The following is a 25986-nucleotide window of genomic DNA, read 5'->3' as shown; positions in this document are numbered from 1 at the left end:
GTTCTGGGAGCGTTGAAAAATATATGGAAGTTGAGAACGTTATCTTGGAAAGCAAAAATGGGTATGTTTGAAGGAATAGTAGTTCCAACAATGCTATATGGTTGCGAGGCATGGGCTATAGATAGAGTTGTTCGGAGGAGGGTGGATGTGCTGGAAATGAGATGTTTGAGGACAGTATGTGGTGTGAGGTGATTTGATTAAGTAATGAAAGGGTAAGAGAGATGTGTGGTAATAAAAAGAGTGTGGTTGAGAGAGCAGAAGAGGGTGTTTTGAAATGGTTTGGTCACATGGAGAGAATGAGGGAGGAAAGATTGACCAAGTGGATATATGTGTCAGAGGTGGAGGGAAGAAGGAGAAGTGGGAGACCAAATTGGAGGTGGAAAGATGGAGTGAAAAAGATTCTGAGTGATCGGGGCCTGAACATACAGGAGGGGTGAAAGGCATGCAAGGAATAGAGTGAATTGGAACGATGTGGTATACCGGGATTGACATGCTGTCAGGGATTGGACCAGGGCGTGTGAAGTGTCTGGGGTAAACCATGGAAAGTTTTGTGGGGCCTGGACATGGAAAGGGAGCTGTGGTTTCGGTGCATTATACATGGCAGCTAGAGACTGAGTGTGAATGAATGTGGCCTTTGTTGTCTTTTCCTAGTGCTACCTAATGCACATGCAGGGGTAGGGAGTTGTCATTTCATGTGTGGCGGGGTGGCGATGGAAATAAATAAGGACAGACAGAGTGAATTATGTACATGTGTATATATGTATATGTCTGTGTGTGTATATATATGTATACGTTGAGATGTACAGGTAAGTATATGTGCGTTTGTGACGTGTATGTATATACATTTGTATGTGGGTGGGTTGGGCCATTCTCTTGTCTGCTTCCTTGCGCTACCTCATTAATGCAGGAGACAGCAATAAAGTATAATAATGAATGAAAATATATATTTTTTTATTATTTTTATTATATTATACTTAAAAACGCTGTTTCCCATGTCAGCAAGGGAGTGCAAGGAAAAAAATTATAGAATTGGCTATGAAGCATGCAAGCAAATCTTCTATAAAGTTGTTTTTTTCCTTATAGTATATTTCAAGTGAACATAGTATATTCTACCCCAAATGTATTTTCACCTAAGTTACTAGCATATGTAAAGATTTAGCTAACATAGTTATCTTACGAACATATTGCACTTCTGTCATTAGATAATGAGCTCCTGTTCTCATGAAATTTGTAAAAGAATACCAGAATGCCAACATTAATGTACTCTGTCAAAATTGATGTAATCATCTTAAAGAGACATGGATTATAGACATTAGAGTAAGGGATAAAGATCTTAGGAATGATTTTTTTTTTTCTTACTACACACTGAATATTGTAACAGAATTCATAGGTGAAGGCAATTAAATCATGAGCTGTATAGAGAGAATGTTTGTCATCATGCATTTAAGAACATTCTGTAGCCACAAATGTATTTAAATTGATGTAGGTAGCCAGTGATATATGAAAGATGGTGAAATTTATGTTCTAACGGTGTGTTACAGGTAAAACTGCAAGCCATGGCCTTGTGTTTGCCCAGCTGTATACCCCTGATGGAGTGTGTCATGGTCTTCATTGTTTTGTAGTTCCGGTACGGGATCCCAGGACTCTTCTGCCTTATCCTGGGATCACCATTGCTGATATGGGCCATAAGATTGGCCTTAATGGAGTTGATAATGGGTGAGATGTACAGTATATTATATTCTAGTTCTGAGAAACATTCAGTTCCATTTAATCAAAGTTTGAGTTCACCCCATTTAATTGTAGTATATACTGCAGTTTTTCAGTAACACTCTCAGTTTGAATGAAATTTTCAGTCCACTGATTACTGTTAAGGGTTCCATAAAAGTTACATGCAGGCAATCATTCACATTTCCATCTCATACCAATGTGTGCTGTTTTCCTGAATTGTGCATACCACAACTCCCATTTTCCATATTGCATGTATTAGGAACAAGGCAGACAACCACATTTTAGTAGCCTTTCAGATCTTGGTGCTTCCATCTTATTTGGAAGCCATATATGTAAGGAGAAAGAAAATACTAATACCAAAATTATGAAAACTGATTGAAAATATTTTGTGCTAAAGTGCTCTTTTCTCAGCAAAAATTCCACTTTTTTGCTTCATTCAGTAATTATTGGGCTGCATTCATGATTTAACTCTATTTTCCAATATTTTCAGGCATGAGAAAATAAAGCAGTAATTGTGAATACTTGAAACCAAGACCTTTTACAAAAAGAAAAAAAAAAAGTAGGCACAGTTGTCCCCTGGTGAATGTTGGAGATATTTCCTAGAAAACACAATGTAAGCAAAAAACCACCATAGCCCATCGTTTCATTATTTGATATTTTTCATCTTTTGTTATCCATGAAAAATTTATCATGTAAACACATGATAATATTTAAAAAGTTTCAGAAACTATGTGTGATAATATCAACCGATTGATCTTGTGAGCAATCATTCTTAAATAATGTGTGGCATCCACCAAGGCAGGAAGTTCCAGATTGTTTAAACATATGCTTTTGATATAGCATGCATTCATGTATAATATTGTTATAACCTCCTCAGCCCAAAACAACCATAAGCAAAAAGTGTGCACCTTACTCCATAATAAGCCAAGTGCTGCTTTGTTGTCTGAGAAATGCTCATGATCTTTTACTGTCATTGACTCTCACCATATTTTTAGCAATGTGTATTAGTATTTTGTACTAACACAAAAAAGACAAGGTTTCTGAGTAGTTTATCCTAGATTCATATCTCTTGCATAATTTAAGTTCCCACCACAAGCTGAAGTCTGCTCACAGTATAGGTTCTTTTGGCTGACTGTAGATTGCAACCTTAAACTAAGGATGCACCATTTGAGCTGCTTGGAGGCCTTAGTAACCTGTATGTGACCACAGTGGGTGTCTGTGCACCTTCTCTAAGGACTTGCTGTGTTTTTATCACTTGCTGAAACCCATTATGTATGGCCACACCCTATACTGCCCATACTTAGGAGTATTTCATGCATGATTCATAATAGATGTTTTTGTGCACCTAATTGTGTAAATAGAAAAAGAAATTGCTCTACATTTTTAGTGCATGGAGCTTTGATTATTCTAGATAATGTAGAAGTCCCTTTTCAGCTATGTGGGTGTGCTCCAGGAAGGCAACATGGTTGGCAAGTACAGTGCCTATGGGAAATGAGGGGTTAGGGAAAACACCTCTTGAGAGATGTACCATAAGTCCAATTATGAACACTTCAAGGCTAAAAATAAGCACTTTTTACTTCAAACTTCATATACTTATTATGTGCTAGTACAAAGAAGTAATATGCAAAATTTTAAACAAATAATGTGAGAGCAGTATGTCATCCCTGTACTCCTACAATGCTGCCCATGAGCAACGTACACAAAAGGCTGCGTCAAGAATCATCCTAGTAACAGCAGCTGGTTACTACAATCCTCCTGCCTCTTCCTGGTAGTAATGGTTTGTCGGGCTGGGCAACAGACAGCTTGTGGCTATGTGATATTGCCCAATGTGTGGAAAAAATTTTGATGGTGCCAAGGAGAATCATGAATATTCATAACATGATGCCGTGGCTGGTGAAATGGTTTGAATTATTTGAAGTGTGTATACTCAAAACCAATTTTTGGAAAAAAACTATGGTTGGCAAGGGACCGTTGAAATATGTTTTTCCAAAACTAGGAATGGTTGCATCTTTATTATTGACAAGGAAAACTAATGCTTTTTATGTTTTAGAACACCATTTCATAAATTACAGGAAATAATGATAAGAAAAGGTACCTCCTTGGTCAGTAACTGCCTACCAACTTCTGTTTACCTATAGATAGTAGTAAATAGGAGGTAAGGATGATATGAACATTTTTGAAGAAATTTGAATGACTGTATAAATGGTTTTGAGAATAAGAGGAATGTGGTTGTAATAGGTGATTTGAATGCAAAAATGGGATGTGATGAAACTAGCAAGATAGCTGGTTAATTGGGGAGTGCCTGGAGTAAATGAGAAGGGAAGTTATCTTGTGGTTGTTGTTGAAAGGATTTATTTCTTGCAAACACTTTTTTTTTTCAGCACAAGATGATCCATATTAATACAAAAATGAAAAATGATGGAATTGATGACCAAAAGGGTTTGACTGACTCTGGCAATGGATGAAAGATTAAGAGAGGCCATGATTGATGTTAGAGTTGTTAGAGGATTCTTTGAAGACTGACCATTTTGGTTGTTGTGGGGATGAGGATCAAGGAGAAGTGGAGGTATGGTGTATGGATGAATGAAGGAAAAGAGGAGAGATAAAAGCATTTACATTAGTTTACATGAGAAAGACAGACAACAGGAGGCCTGATTGACCCATGACTGGGTTGTCTGAAAAAAAACAAATTTAACGACAAGAAGAATGTAATTCTGCTAAGTACTTTAAATTATCACTGACTCCTTGCAGCTGCACTTTACCCTTATAGTGTCCCCATTACCGCAGTCGTTTATATGCTTATGTCTGGCGTTTTCCTCAAAGTATACATGAATTTATAAAATATTTGTCTAAACAACTTTTGAAGGTATTTCTAGTTTCAGCATTATCTTTGTCTAATGGTAATTAATTCCAGTGCTCAACACACTTACAGGAAGAGAGGCTTTTTCCCCACATTCGTACTACATCTTTTAGCTTTGAGTTTTATTCCATTTGTCCCAGTAAACTTATTTTCTTGTATTTCGAAAAGATGGGCATGGTTTACTTTATTGAACTTGTTCAGAATTTTGAACACTTGGATTAAGTCACCACAAAGTCTACGTGTTTTAAGGGAGAAGAGATTCAGTCATTTTAGCCTCTTTGGATGCCAGGTTTCTAAACAATGGGATTGTTTTTGTCATGCAACTTTGTACTTGCTCTAATTTTCCTTTGTCTTTCCTATAGTTTAGGGACCAAAACTGGATTGCATTTTCAAGGTGTGCTGTCATTAGAGAATTATGAAGTGTGAGAGTTGTTTATTGGTGTCTTTTAATCTATGTTCCTGGCTACGAAACCTAACATTTGATTACCTTTTTACTTGCTGCTTGACACTGTTTTGTGTATTTCAAATTGTTTGCTAATGACAACTCCAAGGTCCTTTTCTTCATTTACTTTAGATAGAGAGTTTCTGAATAGTTTGTAGTCGTAACATATATTCTTGTCTCCAAAGTGCATAACTTTATACTTTCTACATTAAACTTCATTTGCCATCTGTCTGACCACTCTGCTGGTAAGTTAAGATCTCTTTGAATCATTTCACAGTCCTGCCTGTTTACTGCTCTACCTCCTAATTTAGTATCATCAGCAAATTTAGAGATCTTAGATATGAGACCAAGTTCTATGTCATTAATGTGTATCATGAAAAGAATTGGGCCTAGGACCAACCCATGGCACACTACTTGTTATGTCTAGCCAATCTGAGGCTTTGCCATCTAATACTTCATGCTGCTTTCTTCCAGGAAGCCAGTCTCTGATCGATGTACAGAATTCTTCACTGATTCTGTGTGCTGAGTTTATGTAAAAGTCTCATGAAGTACTTTATTGAAAGCCTTTTGGAAATCTAAATATACTACATCAGATGGTAATTTTTTGTCCCAGTTCTGATAAATAACATTGAAAAATTTCAACAAATTCGTAAGGCTGGATCTTCTGTAGCAGAAACAGTGTTGGTTGACCAATATAATTTTGTGTTCTAGAAATGTTTTTTTTTTTTTCACTGTACTTTGTAGCCGTCTCTCATGTTAGCAAGGTAACGCAAGGAAACAGACAAAAGAATGGCCCAACCCACCCACTTACACATGTATATACATAAACGCCCACATACGCACATAAACATACCTATACATTTCAACGTATAGATACGTATAAATACATAGACATATACATATACACACATGCACATGTTCATACATGCTGCCTTCATCCATTCTCGCCACCTCCCCGCCACATATGAAATGACAACCCCCTCCCTCCGCATGCGTGCGAGGTAGTGCTAGGAAAGGAGGACAAAGGCCACATTCGTCCACACTCAGACTCTAGCTGTCATGTGCAGTGCACTGAAACCACAGCTCCCTTTCCACATCCAGGCCCCACAAAACCTTCCATGGTTTACCCCAGACGCTTCACATGCCCTGGTTCAATCCATTGACAGCACATCGACCCCGGTATACATCATTCCAATTCACTGTATTCCTTGCACGCCTTTCACCCTCCTGCATGTTCAGGCCCCGATCACTCAAAATATTTTTTACTCCATTCTTCCACCTCCAGTTTGGCCTCCCACTTCTCCTCATTCCCTCCACCTCTAACACACGCTTCCTTTTTGTCAATCGTTCCTCACTCATTCTCTCCATGTGACCTGACCATTTCAATACACCTTCTTCTGCTCTCTCTACCACACTCTTTTTACCACTACACATCTCTCTTACCCTTTCATTACTTACTAGATCAAACCACCTTACACCACATATTGTCCTCAAACATCTCATTTCCAACACATCCATCCTCCTCCGCACAACCCTATTTATTGCCCATACCTCATAACCATATAACATTATTGGAACCACTATTCCTTCAAATATACCCATTTTTGCTTTCTGAGATAATATCCTTGCCTTCCACACATTCTTCAGTGCTCCCAGAATCTTTGCCCCCTCCCACACCGTCACTCACTTACGCTTCCATGGTTCCACCTGCTGCCAAATCCACTCTCAGATATCTAAAACACTTAACTTCCTTCAGTTTTCTCCATTCAAACTTGCCTTCCAATTTACTCATCCCTCTACCCTACTGAACCTTATAACCTTGTTCTTATTCACATTTACTCTCAGCTTTCTTCTTTTACATACTTTACCAAACTCAGTCACCAACTTCTGCTGTTTCTCGCCTGAAACAGCCACCAGCGCTGTATCATCAGCGAACAACAACTGACTCACTTCCCAAGCCCTCTCGTCCACAACAGACTGCATACTTGCTTTCTCTCCAAAACACTTGCATTCACCTCCCTAACAACCCCATCCATAAACAAATCAAACAACCATGGAGACATCACGCACCCCTGCCGCAAACCGACATTCACGGGGAACCAATCACTTTCCTCTTTTCCTTCTTGCACACATGCCTTACATCCTCGATAAAAGCTTTTCATTGCTTCTAGCAACTTACCTCCCATACCATATACTCTTAATACCTTCCACAAAGCATCTCTATCAACTCTATCACATACCTTCTCCAGATCCATAAATGCTACATACAAAACCATTTGCTTTTCTAAGTATTTCTCACATACATTCTTCAAAGCAAACACCTGATCCACACATCCTCTACCACTTCTGAAACCACACTGCTCTTCCCCAATCTGATACTCTGTACGTACATGCCTTGACCCTCTCAATCAATACTCCCCCATATAATTTCCCAGGAATACTCAACAAACTTGTACCTCTGTAATTTGAACACTCACTCTTATCCCCTTTGCCTTTGTACAATGGGACTATGCATGCATTCCACCAATCCTCAGGCACTTCACCATGAACCATACATATATTGAATTCCACAGCAATACCAGTTTTTATTTTATTTATTTATTTTGCTTTGTCGCTGTCTCCCGCGTTTGCGAGGTAGCGCAAGGAAACAGACGAAAGAAATGGCCCAACCCACCCCCATACACATGTATATACATACACGTCCACACACGCAAATATACATACCTATACATCTCAATGTACACATATATATACACACACAGACACATACATATATACCCATGCACACAATTCACACTGTCTGCCTTTATTCATTCCCATCGCCATCTCGCCACACATGGAATACCATCCCCCTCCCCCCTCATGTGTGCGAGGTAGCGCTAGGAAAATACAACAAAGGCCCCTTTTGTTCACACTCAGTCTCTAGCTGTCATGCAATAATGCCCGAAACCACAGCTCCCTTTCCACATCCAGGCCCACACAACTTTCCATGGTTTACCCCAGACGCTTCACATGCCCTGATTCAATCCACTGACAACACGTCAACCCCGGTATACCACATTGATCCAATTCACTCTATTCCTTGCCCGCCTTTCACCCTCCTGCATGTTCAGGCCCCAATCACTCAAAATCTTTTTCACTCCATCTTTCCACCTCCAGTTTGGTCTCCCACTTCTCCTCGTTCCCTCCACCTCCGACACATATATCCTCTTGGTCAATCTTTCCTCACTCATTCTCTCCATGTGCCCAAACCATTTCAAAACACCCTCTTCTGCTCTCTCAACCACGCTCTTTTTATTTCCACACATCTCTCTTACCCTTACATTACTTACTCGATCAAACCACCTCACACCACATATTGTCCTCAAACATCTCATTTCCAGCACATCCACCCTCCTGCGCACAACTCTATCCATAGCCCACGCCTCGCAACCATACAACATTGTTGGAACCACTATTCCTTCAAACATACCCATTTTTGCTTTCCGAGATAATGTTCTCGACTTCCAAACATTCTTCAAGGCTCCCAGGATTTTCGCCCCCTCTCCCACCCTATGATTCACTTCCGCTTCCATGGTTCCATTCGCTGCCAGATCCACTCCCAGATATCTAAAACACTTTACTTCCTCCAGTTTTTCTCCATTCAAACTTACCTCCCAATTGACTTGACCCTCAACCCTACTGTACCTAATAACCTTGATCTTATTCACATTTACTCTTAACTTTCTTATTTCACACACTTTACCAAACTCAGTCACCAGCTTCTGCAGTTTCTCACATGAATCAGCCACCAGCGCTGTATCATCAGCGAACAACAACTGACTCACTTCCCAAGCTCTCTCATCCACAACAGACTTCATACTTGCCCCTCTTTCCAAAACTTTTGCATTCACCTCCCTAACAACCCCATCCATAAACAAATCATTGTTTCCATCATCATAGCTAACACTGATGTAAGGCTAATTGGGCAGTAGTTCAAGGCACACTTTCTGTCTCCTTTTTTATATATAGGAGTAACATTTGCTAGTTTCCAGTCAGTTGGCACCTGACCATCCGATAGAGATTTGTTGAATATTTTTATGGGGTATATCAGTTGTCTCCTGACCTTTAAAAATCTTGGAGCTGAGTTATCTGGCCCGTTGGATTTTTTAGGATTTAATTGATCCAGGTATTTAATTACTTCAGAGATCTTTATTTCTAACCTTCAACTCCTCATCAGATCCTTGAAACATTTTCATTGGCTGCAATATTCTAGATGCTTCTTTAGTTATGAATATGGAGTTAAAAGAATAATTTAGTATGGTTACCATTTCCTTGTTATCAGTAGTTAGTGTGTCATATTCGTTTCATAATGGTCCAGTTCCTTCTTTTACTGTCTTCCTTTGTCTTATATATTTGAAGAATTCCTTAGGATTATTCTTCTTAGCTTTGAAAGATATTCTTTTTTTTTTTGCCTCGCTTACTCTGTCTTATGATCTTACACTCTCTTTGGATTTTGATTAATTCCTGGCGATTTTCATTGGTTCCCATTTATTTGAATTTCTTACATGTTTTCTTCTTTTGGCAAATTAGTTCTATTCTCCTATTCATCCATGATGATTTTGAAATACTGCAAGTTCTCTTTATAATTCGTGGAATATGTTTATCTTTTTATTTGAAGAATTCCTTAGGATTATTCTTCTTAGCTTTGAAGGATATTCTTTTTTTTTTTTTTTGTCTCGCTTACTCTGTCTTATGATCTTACACTCTCTTTGGATTTTGATTAATTCCTGGCGATTTTCATTGGTTCCCATTTATTTGAATTTCTTACATGTTTTCTTCTTTTGGCAAATTAGTTCTATTCTCCTATTCATCCATGATGATTTTGAAATACTGCAAGTTCTCTTTATAATTCGTGGAATATGTTTATCTTTAATCTTGAGTAGTGTGTTTTTAGAATTATTCCACAGTTCCTCTACTGTGTAAATGTCAAGAAGTTTTGTCTAGTTGGTAGTGTGAATTTCTTGTCTGATATTTTCAGAATTTGCTTGCCTGTAATCTGATATCAAGAGTTTGTTGTCATTTATTTCAATCTAAATTTATCTCAAATCTAATCAAACTGGGATCACTGTATGACAAACTCACCTACTTTGCAAGAGTTGGTTAAGTGACAAATGAGAAGATGAATCAGATAAAATGCAGGGAGGAGTGTGAAAGGAGGCTGACCAGAAAGTTTAGATGGAAGTGCAGTGAATGCAGGGATGCAGTCATGTGTGAATGGGGTGTTCCAAAGGTTTAGAAAAAAAACTATTAAAGGTTGTAGAATTAGTAGTGGGACATCAGGTTGCGAGATATAGAAACAATAAGGGAAATGCATGGTGGACAGAAGAAATTAGAAATGCTGTGGAAGAGAAGAAAAAGGCATTTGGTAGAGTCCTTGAAAGGAATGTATTAGTAGAAGCTTGCAAAGGAGGAGGGAAGAATATAAGATGTGTAAGTGGAATGTTAAAAAGGTGATAGAGGAAAGCAAAGAGAGTAGATAAATATTTTGGAAGAAAGTCAAGTGAAAAGTTTAGGGAAAATAAGATACTGTATTGGAAGGAGATGGATGTAAAAGTAGAAATGTTAATGTGAAAAGTAAGGAAGGGGGATTGTTCAATCAACAGGATTAAGTGAAAAGAAGATGGAAAGAGTATTTTGAAGAACTGATGGATGTGGGAGAAGGTGAGGTAGCAATTTTTACATCATGGGTATGGGGGATGGAATGAAGAGGATACAAGTGCAAGGGCCCATAGCAAAAAGGGAAGTGAAAAGGGTGATAGTGAAGCTGAAGGTAGGAAAGGCACTTGGAGTGTTGGAGTGTATGGGATTACAGCTGAAAGGCTGGTGTGGAGGAGTCACGTGGACACTCAGAGATTTTAAGCACCCAGTGATTCCAGGGACTAGGGGCCATAGGCTTGTTGGACTCTATCATGATTATGCTTAAAGACATTTGAGTAGACAGGAGTTGGCAAGAGTACTCATATGAAGAAAATAAGTGTGGTTTGAGTATGTGTGTACTTGTAAGGAGGAGATGGCAGGACTAGCCTGGTAGTCCTGTTTTGATGAGACTGAATGACTGCTTTTAACAGCCTACTACCTTTTTGTTACTTTGCATCATCACTGAATTTTGATATATTGCAATGCAGTCCACATCGTCATTATTAATGAATAAGTGAAAGTGGACCAGAGCCCTAGAGTGAATGGTTCCCAGTGAAGGCCAATCTGCAGTTGGGGTGTGTGATGTCACCATGGTTATTTAATTTGTTTATTGACAGGGTGGTGAGGGAGGTAAATGCAAGAGTCTAGGAGAGACGGGCAAGTATGCTGTGTGTTGTGGATGAGAGGGCCTGGAAAGTGAATCAGTTGTTGTTCACCGATGATAAAGCACTGGTGGCTGATTTGAGTGAGAAACTGCAGAAGTTGGTGACTTTGTCTGGAAAAGTGCATGAAAGGAGAAAGTTGAGAGTAAAAGTGAATAAAAGCAAGGTTATTAGGTTCGGCAGGTTGAGGGACAAGATAGCTGGGATGTAAGTTTGAATGGAGGAAGTGAAGTGTTTTAGATATCTTGGAGTGGACTTAGCAGCAAATGGAACCATGGAAGCAGAAGTGAGTCATAGGGTGTGGGATGGGGCAAAGTTTCTGGGAGTGATGAAAAATGTGTGGAAAGAGAAAAGTTATATCAGAGAGCAAAAATAGGTATGTTTGAAGAAGGAATAGTAGTTCCAACAATATCATATGGTTGTGAGGAATGGGCTGTAGACAGGGATGTACGGATGATGATGGATGTGTTTGAAATGAAATGTTTAAGGATATGTGGTGTGAGGTGGTTTTATTTAGTAAGTCATGAAAGGGTAAGAGAGATGTGTTGTAATAGAAAGTGTGGCTGAGAGAGCAGAAGAGGGTGTATTGAAATGGTTTGGACATATGGAGAGAATGAGTGAAGAAAGGTTGACAAAGAGGATGCATGTGTCAGAGGTGGAGGGAACAAGAGAAGTGGGAGACCCAGTTGGAGATGGAAGGGTGGAGTGAAAAAGATTTTGAGCAGTCAGGTCCTAAACATGCAGGAGGGTGAAAGGTGTGCACAGAATAAAGTAAATTGGAATGATGTAGTATACTGGGATCGATGTGCCATCATCGGACCGAACTAGGGCATGTGGAATGTCCGGGGTAAACTATGGATAGGTCTGTTGCACCTGGATGTGGATAGGAAACTTTGGTCTCAGATCATTACACATGACTGCTTGTGAGCAGATGTGGTCTTTTCTTCTGTTTTTTAGTGCTACCTTGCTGATGCAGGGGGTAGCAATGCTGGTTCCTGTGGTATGGTGTGGTGCCGAGAATGAATGAAGGTGAGTAAGTATGAATATGTACATGTGACTATATATATGGATGTATATGTATTTGTATATGCATATATGTATATATATGTATATGTACTTGTTATTATTTTTTTTATTATTTTGCTTTGTCACTGTCTCCCGCATTTGCGAGGTAGCGCAAGGAAACATACAAAAGAAATGGCCCAACCCACCCCCATACACATGTATATACATACACGTCCACACACGTAAATATACATACCTATACATCTCAATGTACACATATATATACACACACAAACATATACATATATACACATGTACATAATTCATACTGTCTGCCTTTATTTATTCCCATCGCCACCTTGCCACACATGGAATAGCATCCCCCTCCCCCTCATGTGTGCGAGGTAGTGCTAGGAAAAGACAACAAAGGCCCCATTCGTTCACACTCAGTCTCTAGCTGTCATGTAATAATGCCTGAAACCACAGCTCCCTTTCCACATCCAGGCCCCACACAACTTTCCATGGTTTACCCCAGATGCTTCACATGCCCTGATTCAATCCACTGACAGCACGTCGACCCCAGTATACCACATCGATCCAATTCACTCTGTTCCTTGCCCGCCTTTCACCCTCTTGCATGTTCAGGCCCCGATCACTCAAAATCTTTTTCACTCCATCTTTCCACCTCCAATTTGGTCTCCCACTTCTCCTTGTTCCCTCCACCTCCGACACATATGTCCTCTTGGTCAATCTTTCCTCACTCATTCTCTCCATGTGCCCAAACCATTTCAAAACACCCTCTTCTGCTCTCTCAACCACGCTCTTTTTATTTCCACACATCTCTCTTACCCTTACATTACTTACTCGATCAAACCACCTCACACCACATATTGTCCTCAAACATCTCATTTCCAGCACATCCACCCTCCTGCGCACAACTCTATCCATAGCCCACGCCTCGCAACCATACAACATTGTTGGAACCACTATTCCTTCGAACATACCCATTTTTGCTTTCTGAGATAATGTTCTCGACTTCCACACATTCTTCAAGGCTCCCAGGACTTTCGCCCCCTCCCCCACCCTATGATTCACTTCCGCTTCCATGGTTCCATCCGCTGCCAGATCCACTTCCAGATATCTAAAACACTTTACTTCCTCCAGTTTTTCTCCATTCAAACTTACCTCCCAATTGACTTGGCCCTCAACCCTACTGTACCTAATAACCTTGATCTTATTCACATTTACTCTTAACTTTCTTCTTTCACACACTTTACCAAACTCAGTCACTTGTATGTGCATATATGTGTATGTGAGTGGATGTGTCATTCTTCGTCTCTTTCCTGGTGCTACCTCATGAACACACAAAGCACTGATCAAGTATGTGAAAAACAACATTATCGTTATATTTTTTATTTTCCGTTTATATATAGACAAAGGACTTCTTTTACTATGGTATGGTAGGGTCAGGATATAGCATAAGATAGATACAAAAAAGTTTGTGTTGTGCCATATCAAGCTGTGTTGTGAATCCTTTTTCACGTATATAAGGGGTTAAGGACCATGGTGAAATAAAAAAATGAAATATACTCACATTATGTAATAATGGAGATATTGTACGAAATTGGCACAAAAGATCACATACAGAAACTGAAAGATAAGTATCCTCCTATTTGTCACATGCATATTTTCAAGAGTCTGGGATAGGCTAGGTAAGGTTTTTTTCACCTATGCCCTTTCTGAATACGTGAATGATTATTTCATTCATTAGGTAAGAACTTACCAAAAAGAACTGTATAGAAAAAATGTTTATATGATACAGGTTATCGTTTACCAAAGAAATGAATGTTTTAACTGAAGTACGATCACTCTCTCTCCTGCCTACCGAATTGTAAGTGTTCTTCTGGACCACCCATACTTGTCTTATCTTAATATATAACTTATTTTAAGTGCAGGAATTAGTTATGAACCTACTATGGAGAACTATGTAGAAAAATATGAAAAAAATACAATTTCCTGTATCAAGTCAGTTTAAGTAGATGTACATTTGAATTGAGAGGTGATCATGTACCTGCCTGAAGTGGCAGTGTCCTAAACTGTATACTACTGCACTGCCCATATTTCTGTTGCAATATTCTTTTTATTGATGTGCTTTTAGTAATTAATTGTATGTGGATTAGTCTTAAGAATACTAAAGAGAATTTTGTAAAAGAATGTATGTGGCCTTTCTTCCTCTGTTCCTGGCACTACCTCATTGATGCTGGGAATGGCAATCACATATTAAAGTGAAAGATGAAAGTTATAAGCATAAGCAGTGTGAATAATCCAGGTACTAAAGGGAAATGATATAGCATATTGTATCAGTCTGCGAGTGAAAGATGAAAGTTATGAACTCAAGCGATGTGACTCTCGGTGCTGATAATGTAGATAACCATTAATTCACGTATTGGGTAAGAACATCCTAAAGAGAACTGTGTAAACAGATATATAAAGAATACAATTAATTCACTAAGTAAGATGCATGTTTTGAACCATGAGACAACCAGTCACCTCCTTGAATTGGAAATGTTATAAATTGTACACTGCTGCACTGTTCATGTTTCTGTTAATGTAATTTTCTTTACTTTTTACTTTGTGCAATTTGTTTTTAGTTTATGAAAATATAGAAATACACTTTAGCTTATCATAAGGGGTTAGACCAGAGGTCAAAAGTTCATGGAAAATTTCTCAAAAATTTATGTAAATAATGTACAGTACTTTACCATATGATACACTATATGTCAAGTGAACAATGAAAATCATCAGCAGTACAGCACAACAAGAAATCATTTTTTTTTTTTTTTTTTTTTTTTAATACTTTGTCGCTGTCTCCCGCGTTTGCGAGGTAGCGCAAGGAAACAGACGAAAGAAATGGCCCAACCCCCCCCATACACATGTACATACACACGTCCACACACACAAATATACATACCTACACAGCTTTCCATGGTTTACCCCGGACGCTTCACATGCCTTGACTCAATCCACTGACAGCACGTCAACCCCTGTATACCACATCGCTCCAATTCACTCTATTCCTTGCCCTCCTTTCACCCTCCTGCATGTTCAGGCCCCGATCACACAAAATCTTTTTCACTCCATCTTTCCACCTCCAATTTGGTCTCCCTCTTCTCCTCGTTCCCTCCACCTCCGACACATATATCCTCTTGGTCAATCTTTCCTCACTAATTCTCTCCATGTGCCCAAACCATTTTAAAACACCCTCTTCTGCTCTCTCAACCACGCTCTTTTTATTTCCACACATCTCTCTTACCCTTACGTTACTTACTCGATCAGAAATAATACCGCAGCTATTATATCTGTCCCCTAATCTTGAGCTGATTTATCATCATTTACATCATATTGGAAAAGATAGTAGTACAGGTACTCCACTGAATTTCCAGCATCTGATGGTTCGGCACCTCCTTTAGTCCAGACAAAATTATGCGAGGGAACTTGAAATTACCGTGGCCACCAGACTAGTTTACTAGGTAGTCACAGATGGCCTTGTGTTTAGGGTGCGCCTATTTACATTCTTTACACTGCACTTGTTTGTGGTGATACCGCAATTCTGTGAGATTCTTAGCTTATTTTGCTTAAATTTAACCCTAGCTACGGCTTCTAAGACATATAAGAGTATCAGTTGTGGTGTCAAATGTAAACACCAGTCCATATCAATCCATGATAAAGTAGAACTGTTGAAAAAAATGGAACATGGTGCTTTGGTGCGTAAGATGTGTGACATCTACAGTATTGGTTCATCAACTGTTTACGATATAAGGAAGCAATGGGAGAAAATACTGAAATTCTGTGCAGACAGCGATTCCAAGAAGCAAATGACGATTAAAAAACTATGAAAGATGGTAAGAGTACTGAGCACAATTGAGTGATGATGGAATGGTTTCGACAGCATTAGAGTGATGGAGTGGACTTGTCAGGTAGCATGATAATGGACCAGGCTAAGTTGTTCCATAAAGAACTTAAATTACAACATGAGCATGACTATAGTGAAGGGTGGCTTGAAAGATTCAAGAAGCATCATAGAATTTCTATGAATAAAGTGTGCGGAGAAAAGCGGTCTGCAAACCATGAAGGAGCTGCCGAGTAAGCGGATGAATTTGCAAAACTCATAGCTGGCGAGCACCTCAGTCCTGAGCAGGTGTATGATGCAGACAAAACTGCATTATTCTGGAGATGAAGAAAACCCCACAGGATTCAAACAATCTAAGGACAGACTTACTATCTTAGGGTGCTCAAACATTTAACATTTGTTTAATTTAAATTTCTAGCAGTCCATGGTACACCTTAGACACATGGGAGATGTATGATTAGTGGTTTAGAGGTGTGTTGTTGAATTATTATTACATGACCGCGGTTGGTCTGGCAAGGCTTTGGAACTAAGAGTGCTGGAAAATTGGTGGTGTACCTGTATGAATATTAGTAAAAACAAAACCGACATATATGTATTGGTATTAGAGATGATGAGTGTTGATAAGTCTAAATTACAATTCTTTGCATATTTAATGATTTTTGCTATTTTTGTCGGTAATGACTACAGTTATATGGGTACAAACATCATGCCAGATTATTCAGTTTTACATAGCAATAGTAGAATTGTGCCCAAATTAATCTAATTGTAGCATATTTGTAAAATAGTTAACAGATTGGAAAAATTTTAGCGTCTGATTTTTTCGGTGATTCCTTTGCTGTAATTTGTTACCAAGATGTGCAAATGTGTTACCAGTATTCAAGCGCATCAAAAACTAATTCTATATCAATTAAAGCACAATGCTCCTCTTTTTCCCACACGATGCAGCTTTAGATCCAGTCACTCCACTATGACACTGCATACAGACTCCTCAAAACACTACCAGGATGATTTCAACCAACCATAACTCCCCTCTCACACTGTACTATTGGCAGCAAATATCAAAAAAATTTATGTAATTTATCCCAAACACATCCTTGCACCAAAGATGCTAGACATCATTCTGCACAAGAATGACAAAAAGTGGTTACTAATTTCTTGGCTTGTCAGCAAGCCCCAGCCTTGCATGCATACCTGCTTTACCTGCAAATCTGCCAAATTCTATTGTGGAATTTCCCAATGAGTGTTTTTTCCAGCCCTCTTCACCTTCTGCTTCACTATTCTGTTGCTACTACTATAATAGGCCTAGTTTTAGCAGATAAACTTATCATGGACCATCAAGTCTCCACTTATCTATCCTTCCCATGTACCCTATATAATCACAGTACCTTAACACTACCCAGGCAACGTGTACCCTATATACTCACAGTACCTTAACTACCCAGGCAACAACAAAAATCCATCATTACATCACAGTACATTTATTCAAAACAATGTCTTCATCCCTACTAAAATTCACCATCACCCTCATAACCCTGGATAGACAGGTCCAACCTGTACCATCCCATAACCCTGAATGGTCACCCATTTTCAACAGAATTCCATCCATACTAGGTATCACAAGACACACATGATATTTACTCCCCACTCCACAGACATCAACACCTAGATCATAAACAAACTAAATACCTTCAGAACACTAACCAGTACCTGTTTTTGACAAGGAATAGAATCTATTTCCATCCTCTACAAAACAGCTGAAATGCTGTACCTTAAGCTATGCTTCATCTACCAGTTCATCCACTCTGTCAAAAGTGAACACAACGTGCTGGCAAAGAACATAAAACAAGGCCATCAGAATATTACTGACAGCATAGCAACAACAAACACTCAGCCCCTGCCCAATGAAACAAAAATACTTCTAATGCAGTCTCACTTCTTTCTGCTTGGCACCCAGACCACACTGTGACCACTTCATTCTGCTTGGCACCCAGACCACACTGTGACCACCCACCCACTGCAAGTAGAAAAAAAATCAACTGCTGCTTCACATTAGCCATCTTTACATACAAGGATTCCCTGACACAACAAACGTGACATTATTGAACATATGTTTACAGTAATAGAGCAAGCACTAAATAACTGCTCTCCCCATTCAGTCTTAAACGTATCAAACTTAGACATACACTCATCCAAAACTATATTCTCCAAGCATGTATAAGTGACACTTTCTTGTTTGCATTCTGGACACCATTCATCCGTAATACTATAAGTATAGATTCAACATACAAGATTTATTATGCCCAAGTTGTAACAAATATTGTGGAGATATTGAACATTTTGTCCTCAACTGTCCTGCACTCTCTTCCTATTGACAAAACAACAACAGCACCACAATTATTAAGCCTGTGATCTACCTGGTAGGCATGACCCACTTCTTGCGCTCTTTGGAAACTCCACTGAAGGGGATCCTGGGACAGGAAAATAAGAATACATGTTATTGTTAATGCAGGACCCCTTTTATGGGGCACCTGCTGCTTTTCTGTGCTTATTCAGTAAGAAGGTACTTTCCTTGTCATCAATTTGTCAAAGTACCATCATGGATAGCTTATGGACCCATACATTGATATTCCTCGTACTTCTTTTAAATTTCAAGACATATTTAGGGTTCTTCACAAAGTGAAAAAATTTCCTTTCCTAATTAATTTACTGATTTTGATTTTCTTAAGTGTCACTTTAATCTTATATACATTTCTTGATTTTGGGGCTTGTTATTCACTGTAAATTTCCAGAACAGTTATCATTTACTTATCATTACAATTTCTATTTTGTATTTAGTTCCCAGGAACTTGCCTCTTACATAGGATTGATCAGATGCTTAATGCCTTTCAACATGCACAAGTGCATTATGTGAGAGAACTAACCTTGTTTTTCACCTTACTTATAGCTTTGTGCATTATGTTCTACAGTCATTTGTCATTTTATGTACTCTTAACTCTTAGTTGGTTGTGAAACAAATCTTTCTGCTACATTTGGAGCCTGCCAGTCACACTCATATCTACTTTTGCCATTATCTGTTTCCTTAGGCTTGTTATTTACAGCTGTACCATCATTTATGCATCTTTCATAGGATTTTCTGATGAGTTTCTTATCACTTTTTTTAGGGAACATGGGAGACCCACTGCCTCTGAGAAACACTGTGCTAGAGTTGCCCTCAGCCAGTGGCCTGTCAGGGGTGAGCCACAAAAGGCTGAGAAGCAGCATTGAAATTTACCATTTATGCCAGGGAGTTAAAGGGACATGTGATTGGAGTGATGGTGCTAAATGTAAATTAGATAAATATTTGAGAGTAAAAGGAGACAGCTTGTGGAGAAATTTACTAGTTTAGGGATTGGGGAAATCCATATCCTTAGGTAGGGTGCATGGATTGAAATTGGGAGTTATGAATTCAAGTTATGGGAATTTATGTAAGAAGGAACGATATGAAAAGGAATGAAGGAAAATTATCAGGGAAGAGGGAAAGATGGATGGGTGATTGTGCGATCACCAAGAGTATGGGAGGGTGATACAGATCATGGATGGAATGGATTAAGGATAATTTAGGAGAAATAAAAAATAGGAATTGTTAAGTATGGATGGGTATGTGTGTATGTGCCTCTGAATATGAAAAATGTGCAAGGTAAGGATGAAATGAATGGCTACTTAATGTTTTGAGGCAGAGAAAGGTGGTTGTAATGAATGGTATGAATGTGAAGGTGGGATGTGGTGATATTGGCAAGATGGTAAATTGGGAGTGCCTGGAGTAAATGAGAATGGAAACACCTTTTTCAGCACAAGATGATCCATGGATGAGCATTGACTGAAGAGAAGAGCAAAAGTGTTTGATTAGCAATGTGGCAAGTAGTTGAAAGGTTGAGAAAGGCCGTGCTGGATGCTAGAGTTGAGAGGATTCTTCAGAGATACTAACTGTTTTGAAGTTCTTATGGGGGTAAGGATCAGGGAGAAGTGGAGGTATGGTGTAAGGAAGAATGGAAAGGTAAATGTTGGCAAAAGAGAAGATTAATCAGAAAGAATGCAAGGAGGAGTATGAAAGGAGGGTGACTGAAAGTTTAGATGGAAGTGCAGTAAATGTAGGGATGCACTCATGTGTGAATGAGGTATTTAAAGTGTTTAGAGAAAGACTATTATTGGTTGTAGAATTAGTAGTTGCATACAAGGTCTGGTACATTTCTTTTGGGCAGTCTACCATATGCCTTTTTCTTCTATTCCACATTTCTAATCTTATCTGTCCAACATGCAATTCCCTTTTTATTCATACATCTCAGTATGAATAAAAAGGGAATTGCATGTCGGACAGATAAGATTAGAAATGTGGAATAGAAGAAAAAGGCATATGGTAGATTGCCCAAAAGAAATGTACCAGTGAAAGTTCAGAAGATGAGGAGGAGGAAAGACTATAAGACGTGTAAGCGAATTGTTAAGAAGCTGATAGAGGAAAGCAAAAAAAGATGAAGATTTTGGGAGAAAGTTGAGTGAAAAGTTTAGGGAGAATAAGAAATTGTACTGGAAAGTGAAAAAAGGAAGGAGGTAAATGTAAGAGTGGAAATGTTAATGTGAGAAGTAAGGAAGGGGAGATATTGAGTGAAAAGAAGGAAGTGAAAGGAAGATGGAAAGAGTATTTTGAAGAACTGATGAATGTGGGTGGTGAGGCAGCAGTTGTTACATGCTGGATATGGAGGATGGAGGGAAGAGGATACAAGTGCAAGGGCCTGTAGAAAAAAGGGAGATAAAAAGGGCAATAATGGGGCTGAAGGTATGAAAGGCATCTGGGTTGGATGGGATAATGGCTGAAATAGTGAAGTATGGAGGAGAAAGTGTGATAGACTGGATGCATTTACAATAAACAGAAGATTGTGCCTGAGTATTGGGTGAAAGCTATTAATATTTCTTTTTTCAAAGGAAAAGATGCTAAGGATTTATGTAGCAATTACAGGGAATAAGTCTTATGTATACCAGGAAAAGTATATGCTAGAGTGATGGAAATGACTGAATGCAGAATAAGTTAGGGGCAATGGGTTTTTATGAAAGGTAGGGAATCAGATTTTTGTGGTGAAAATGACTGTGGAAAAGCATCTAGCAAAAGGTAAGATGTTGTATGCAGCTTTTATGGATCCTGAGAAAGCATATGATAAGAGTCAAGTGGAATGTTTTATGGTATGTGTTAACTATATGGGACAGGAGTACAACTGTTGGATGGTGTGAAAGTCTTCTACAGAAAAACAAGTGCATGTGTAAGATTGGATGGAGCACAAGAATTTTGGTATATATATGGATGTGAAGCAGGGCTTTGTGATGCCACTGTGGCTTTTTAACAAATATGGTGATGAAGTGATAAATGAGATGAAAACAAAACTTGAAATAGAGGTGGGGTGACAGAATGTGGTGGTGATTTATGGTGGCTAGTGGCAAGCATTTTTGCAGATGATACTGTGTTGTTTGCCGAGAGTGAAGGGGAGTTGCAGAAAGTTGTGTCATTTATGATATGTGTAAATGTAGACCTTTTTAAGATAAATGAAAGTCAGAGGAAAGTAATGGTGTTTGAAAGGAAACAGAGTGAAAGTATATATCTTGCAAAAACCCCATAGAGTGAAAGAAGTGCACCTAACTGTATTACAGGTTGTACCCTTTATAATCTGGCAACCTTGGGATCTGACCAATGCCAGACAGAAAATGTCTGAAAACAGAAATTGACCCCCTTAAAGGCCCTCAGGTGAATACTCTTACCAGTTACCATCAGCTAGGTTTTATGTGTTCCTACAGCATTGCTGCAACCAAGAATTGTTACCCTATCTTTGGAATCCTTATACCCAGATGGAGACTCCTCATTATTTTGGGCAAGGGTTTTTCATGGCATATCATGCCAATACAGGGCAGATTCTTCAGCATTATACAGTTGTTTTGGGGCTATAAGAAATTAACAGGACTGGTAATTAGCTCAGCTGCAGTGTAAGCAGATTTTGCCACCCTAGCGCTGCCAACGATGCTGTGTGTGGCAGATTCACAATGTGCCTGACCATGGGAGTTGCTGGACCACAGAGTGCCGAATTAGAGAGGTACAACTTGTAAAGAATGGGGGGGGGGGGGAAAACTGGAAGAAGCAAGGGAATTTAAGTATTTAGGAACTATCTTGGGTAGGTTTGGTGATATGGGAGGAGAGATAAGGGAGAGAGCAGTATAGGATAGAAGAGTCACTGGGTCCCTCAATAGAATAATGAAGGGTACAGGTGTAAGAATGAAAATGAAGAATGGATTAAGGGACATCATAGTCCTCCCATCCCTGACCTGTGCAACTGAAACATGGACATGGAATGAGTCAGAGGTCAAGAATCCAGGCTGTGGAAATGAGTTATTTGAGAAGAGCATGTGGTATGACTAGATGGAAAGATAAGGAAGAAATGAGGGAGTTTATGAAAGTGTGATATGGCAGGGAATGAATTCTAGAGTGGTTGAGGGGTTGAAACATAATACCTTGAGGTAGTTTGGGCATGTGGAAAGAATGCAAAACTCATAGTTTATAAGGAAAGTGTTTGATAGTACAATTAAGGGGGTTAGTGTGAAAGTAAGACCACCTCTGCCATGAGGAAATAGAGTGGAAAAGTACTGGAGGGAGAGAAATGGTGGAAGATTGCATGGAATGACGTATGCAAGGGAGGCATGCAAGGCAGGGATATGTGGAGACTCTTTTGTCGTGGCCATTCCATTGATTAGAGTTTCTGGAGGGAATGGGCACTAGAAATATGGATAGATAGATGGTTTTGTGTTCTTGTAATTCCTTCAGTGTGAAGTTCAGTAAACATAGTTTTTCTCTGTTTCTACCAAACCTAATGTGAAGATTTGCTTCTGCCCTCTAATTTTTTTTTTTTCAAACTACCTTTTTCTTAAAATTTATTTTGACATCTTGATTCCACTTCAAATATTTTAACTAGGATGATGATGTTTGACCACTATCCTATCCCTCGAGAGAATCTTCTGAACCGTACTGGAGATATAACACCAGAAGGAATCTACAAGACACCATACAAGGACCCCAACAAAAGATTTGGTTAGTTAAGATACTTTGCTCTCTCTGATTTTATATTTTCCAGTTTTTCTTTACTTTTTTCTTTAAGTATTTTGCTAATGTGTGTCATACATGTGTGAGAATAAGTGGTAGTATGAGTGAATGTTTTGAAATAAATGTTTATTATGTCAAGGGTGTGATGTGTTATTTAAACATTTATTGGTGACTTTATGACCCATTCATAAAAGGGCTACGAAGATTGGAACAGTAATTTATTTTACTTACCTTTTTGATGAATCGATGCACCATCTGTTCATATGTGGAAGAGGGTGAATGTGTTAGATATTAAATATTAAAGGATAACATGTGGTGTGAGAAGGGTAGATCAAGTAGAAAAAAATTATAGGGTAAGGATGTAGTAAGAAGAGTATGGTTAAGGGCTGAAGAGGGTGTACTGAAATGGTGTGAACTCTTGGATAGAATGAGCAAGATGTTCAGAAAGAGACTATTTGTGTCATAAGTGAAGGGAACAAAGAGATTGAGGTGACCAATTTGTAGATGGAAGGATGGGGTGAATAAGATTTTGAGTGCTAGGGACCTGACATGCAGGAGGGTGATATGCATGCGCAGGATACAGTGAATTGGTGCAATGTGGTAGACAGGGAGGTTATATGTTGTCAGTGAACTGAACCAGCTTGGGCATATGAAGAAGCTGGGGAAAACCATGAAAGGTTCTGTGGGCCAGTTTGTGAATAGGGGGCTGTGGCTTTAGTGCATTACAAATGCTAGAGAATGGATGTGAACAAAGGAGGCCTTTTCTTCATTTGTTCTTGGTGTTACCTCACTAAAGCAAGAAGTTGCCGACAAGTTGTAAAGAAAAGAGAGAAGAGTTTTTATATATTTCCAAAGAGAATATTAGCATCTTCTCTTGTGTATCTTATTGGTAATGATGGTATTCAGCACTGCTCCCTTTATGTTTTTTGAACTATACGATGAATCCCTTTCTTGTATTCAATGAACAAATAGAAAATTATGTAGCTGTTCTACTATAATATATATATATATATGTATATATATATATATATATATATATATATATATATATATATATATATATATATATTTTTTTTTTTTTTTTTTTTTATACTTTGTCGCTGTCTCCCGCGTTTGCGAGGTAGCGCAAGGAAACAGACGAAAGAAATGGCCCAACCCCCCCCCATACACATGTACATACACACGTCCACACACGCAAAATATACATACCTACACAGCTTTCCATGGTTTACCCCAGACGCTTCACATGCCTTGATTCAATCCACTGACAGCACGTCAACCCCTGTATACCACATCGCTCCAATTCACTCTATTCCTTGCCCTCCTTTCACCCTCCTGCATGTTCAGGCCCCGATCACACAAAATCTTTTTCACTCCATCTTTCCACCTCCAATTTGGTCTCCCTCTTCTCCTCGTTCCCTCCACCTCCGACACATATATCCTCTTGGTCAATCTTTCCTCACTCATTCTCTCCATGTGCCCAAACCATTTCAAAACACCCTCTTCTGCTCTCTCAACCACGCTCTTTTTATTTCCACACATCTCTCTTACCCTTACGTTACTTACTCGATCAAACCACCTCACACCACAAATTGTCCTCAAACATCTCATTTCCAGCACATCCATCCTCCTGCGCACAACTCTATCCATAGCCCACTCCTCGCAACCATACAACATTGTTGGAACCACTATTCCTTCAAACATATATATATATATATTTTTTTTTTTTTTAAACTATTCGCCATTTCCCGCATTAGCGAGGTAGCATTAAGAACAGAGGACTGGACCTTTGAGGGAATATCCTCACCTGGCCCCCTTCTCTGTTCTTTCTTTTAGAAAATTAAAAAAAAAAAAAACAGAGGGGAGGATTTCCAGCCCCCCGCTCCCTTCCCTTTTAGTCACCTTCTACGACATGCAGGGAATATATATATTTATTTATCTATTTTGCTTTGTTGCTGTCTCTCGTGTTTGCGAGGTAGCGCAAGGAAACAGACAAAAGAAATGGCCCAACCCACCCCCATACACAATGTATATACATACACGTCCACACACGCAAATATACATACCTATACATCTCAGTGTACACATATATATACACACACAGACACATACATATATACCCATGCACACAATTCACACTGTCTGCCTTTATTCATTCCCATCGCCACCTCGCCACACATGGAATACCTTATATATATATATATATATATATATATATATATATATATATATATATATATATATATATATATATATGCTCAACTCTATAAAATGATTTCTTTGCTAACTTATAGAGTTGAGCCCAAACCTCCCATTGACACCAAGAATCTTTTAGTTCTCCCTTTTAATAATAATTATTTCACTTTGCTTCCCATGTTGCTTAAATCCTTTAATGTAAATGTTGCCTTTAGCAACAATAATACTATAAAGAATATCTTAATCAGGAATTCACCAGAAAATTCTCTTGGTTGCATCTCTAAAGTTCCTTGTGGAAACTATGATGAATTTTATGTTGGTCAGACTGGTAAGGATCTTTCTGTTAGACTTAAGCAACATAAATATAGTATAAGAACGGGACAAGAATCAAAT

At 38.8% G+C, this 25986-nt stretch overlaps 2 protein-coding genes across 2 annotated transcripts in view; one reads left to right on the top strand and one right to left on the bottom strand.

The window, feature by feature from the left end:
* Window positions 1-25986, bottom strand: part of LOC139749510 (gastric triacylglycerol lipase-like) — a 294599-nt gene that overhangs the window by 134344 nt on the left and 134269 nt on the right. The window lies entirely within an intron of this gene.
* The window catches only part of Acox3 (Acyl-CoA oxidase 3), a 185750-nt gene that overhangs the window by 66845 nt on the left and 92919 nt on the right, over window positions 1-25986 (top strand). The window contains exons 6-7 of the mRNA XM_071663819.1: window positions 1542-1716; window positions 23270-23385. Of these exons, the coding sequence (XP_071519920.1) occupies window positions 1542-1716; window positions 23270-23385 (291 nt within the window). The remainder of the gene's footprint in view (window positions 1-1541; window positions 1717-23269; window positions 23386-25986) is intronic.

Source organism: Panulirus ornatus, chromosome 7, assembly GCF_036320965.1.
Source record: "Panulirus ornatus isolate Po-2019 chromosome 7, ASM3632096v1, whole genome shotgun sequence".
NCBI classification, from domain to species: domain Eukaryota; kingdom Metazoa; phylum Arthropoda; class Malacostraca; order Decapoda; family Palinuridae; genus Panulirus; species Panulirus ornatus.
Note: the sequence above shows the minus strand (reverse complement) of the source record. Positions and strands in the feature narration are given on the sequence as shown.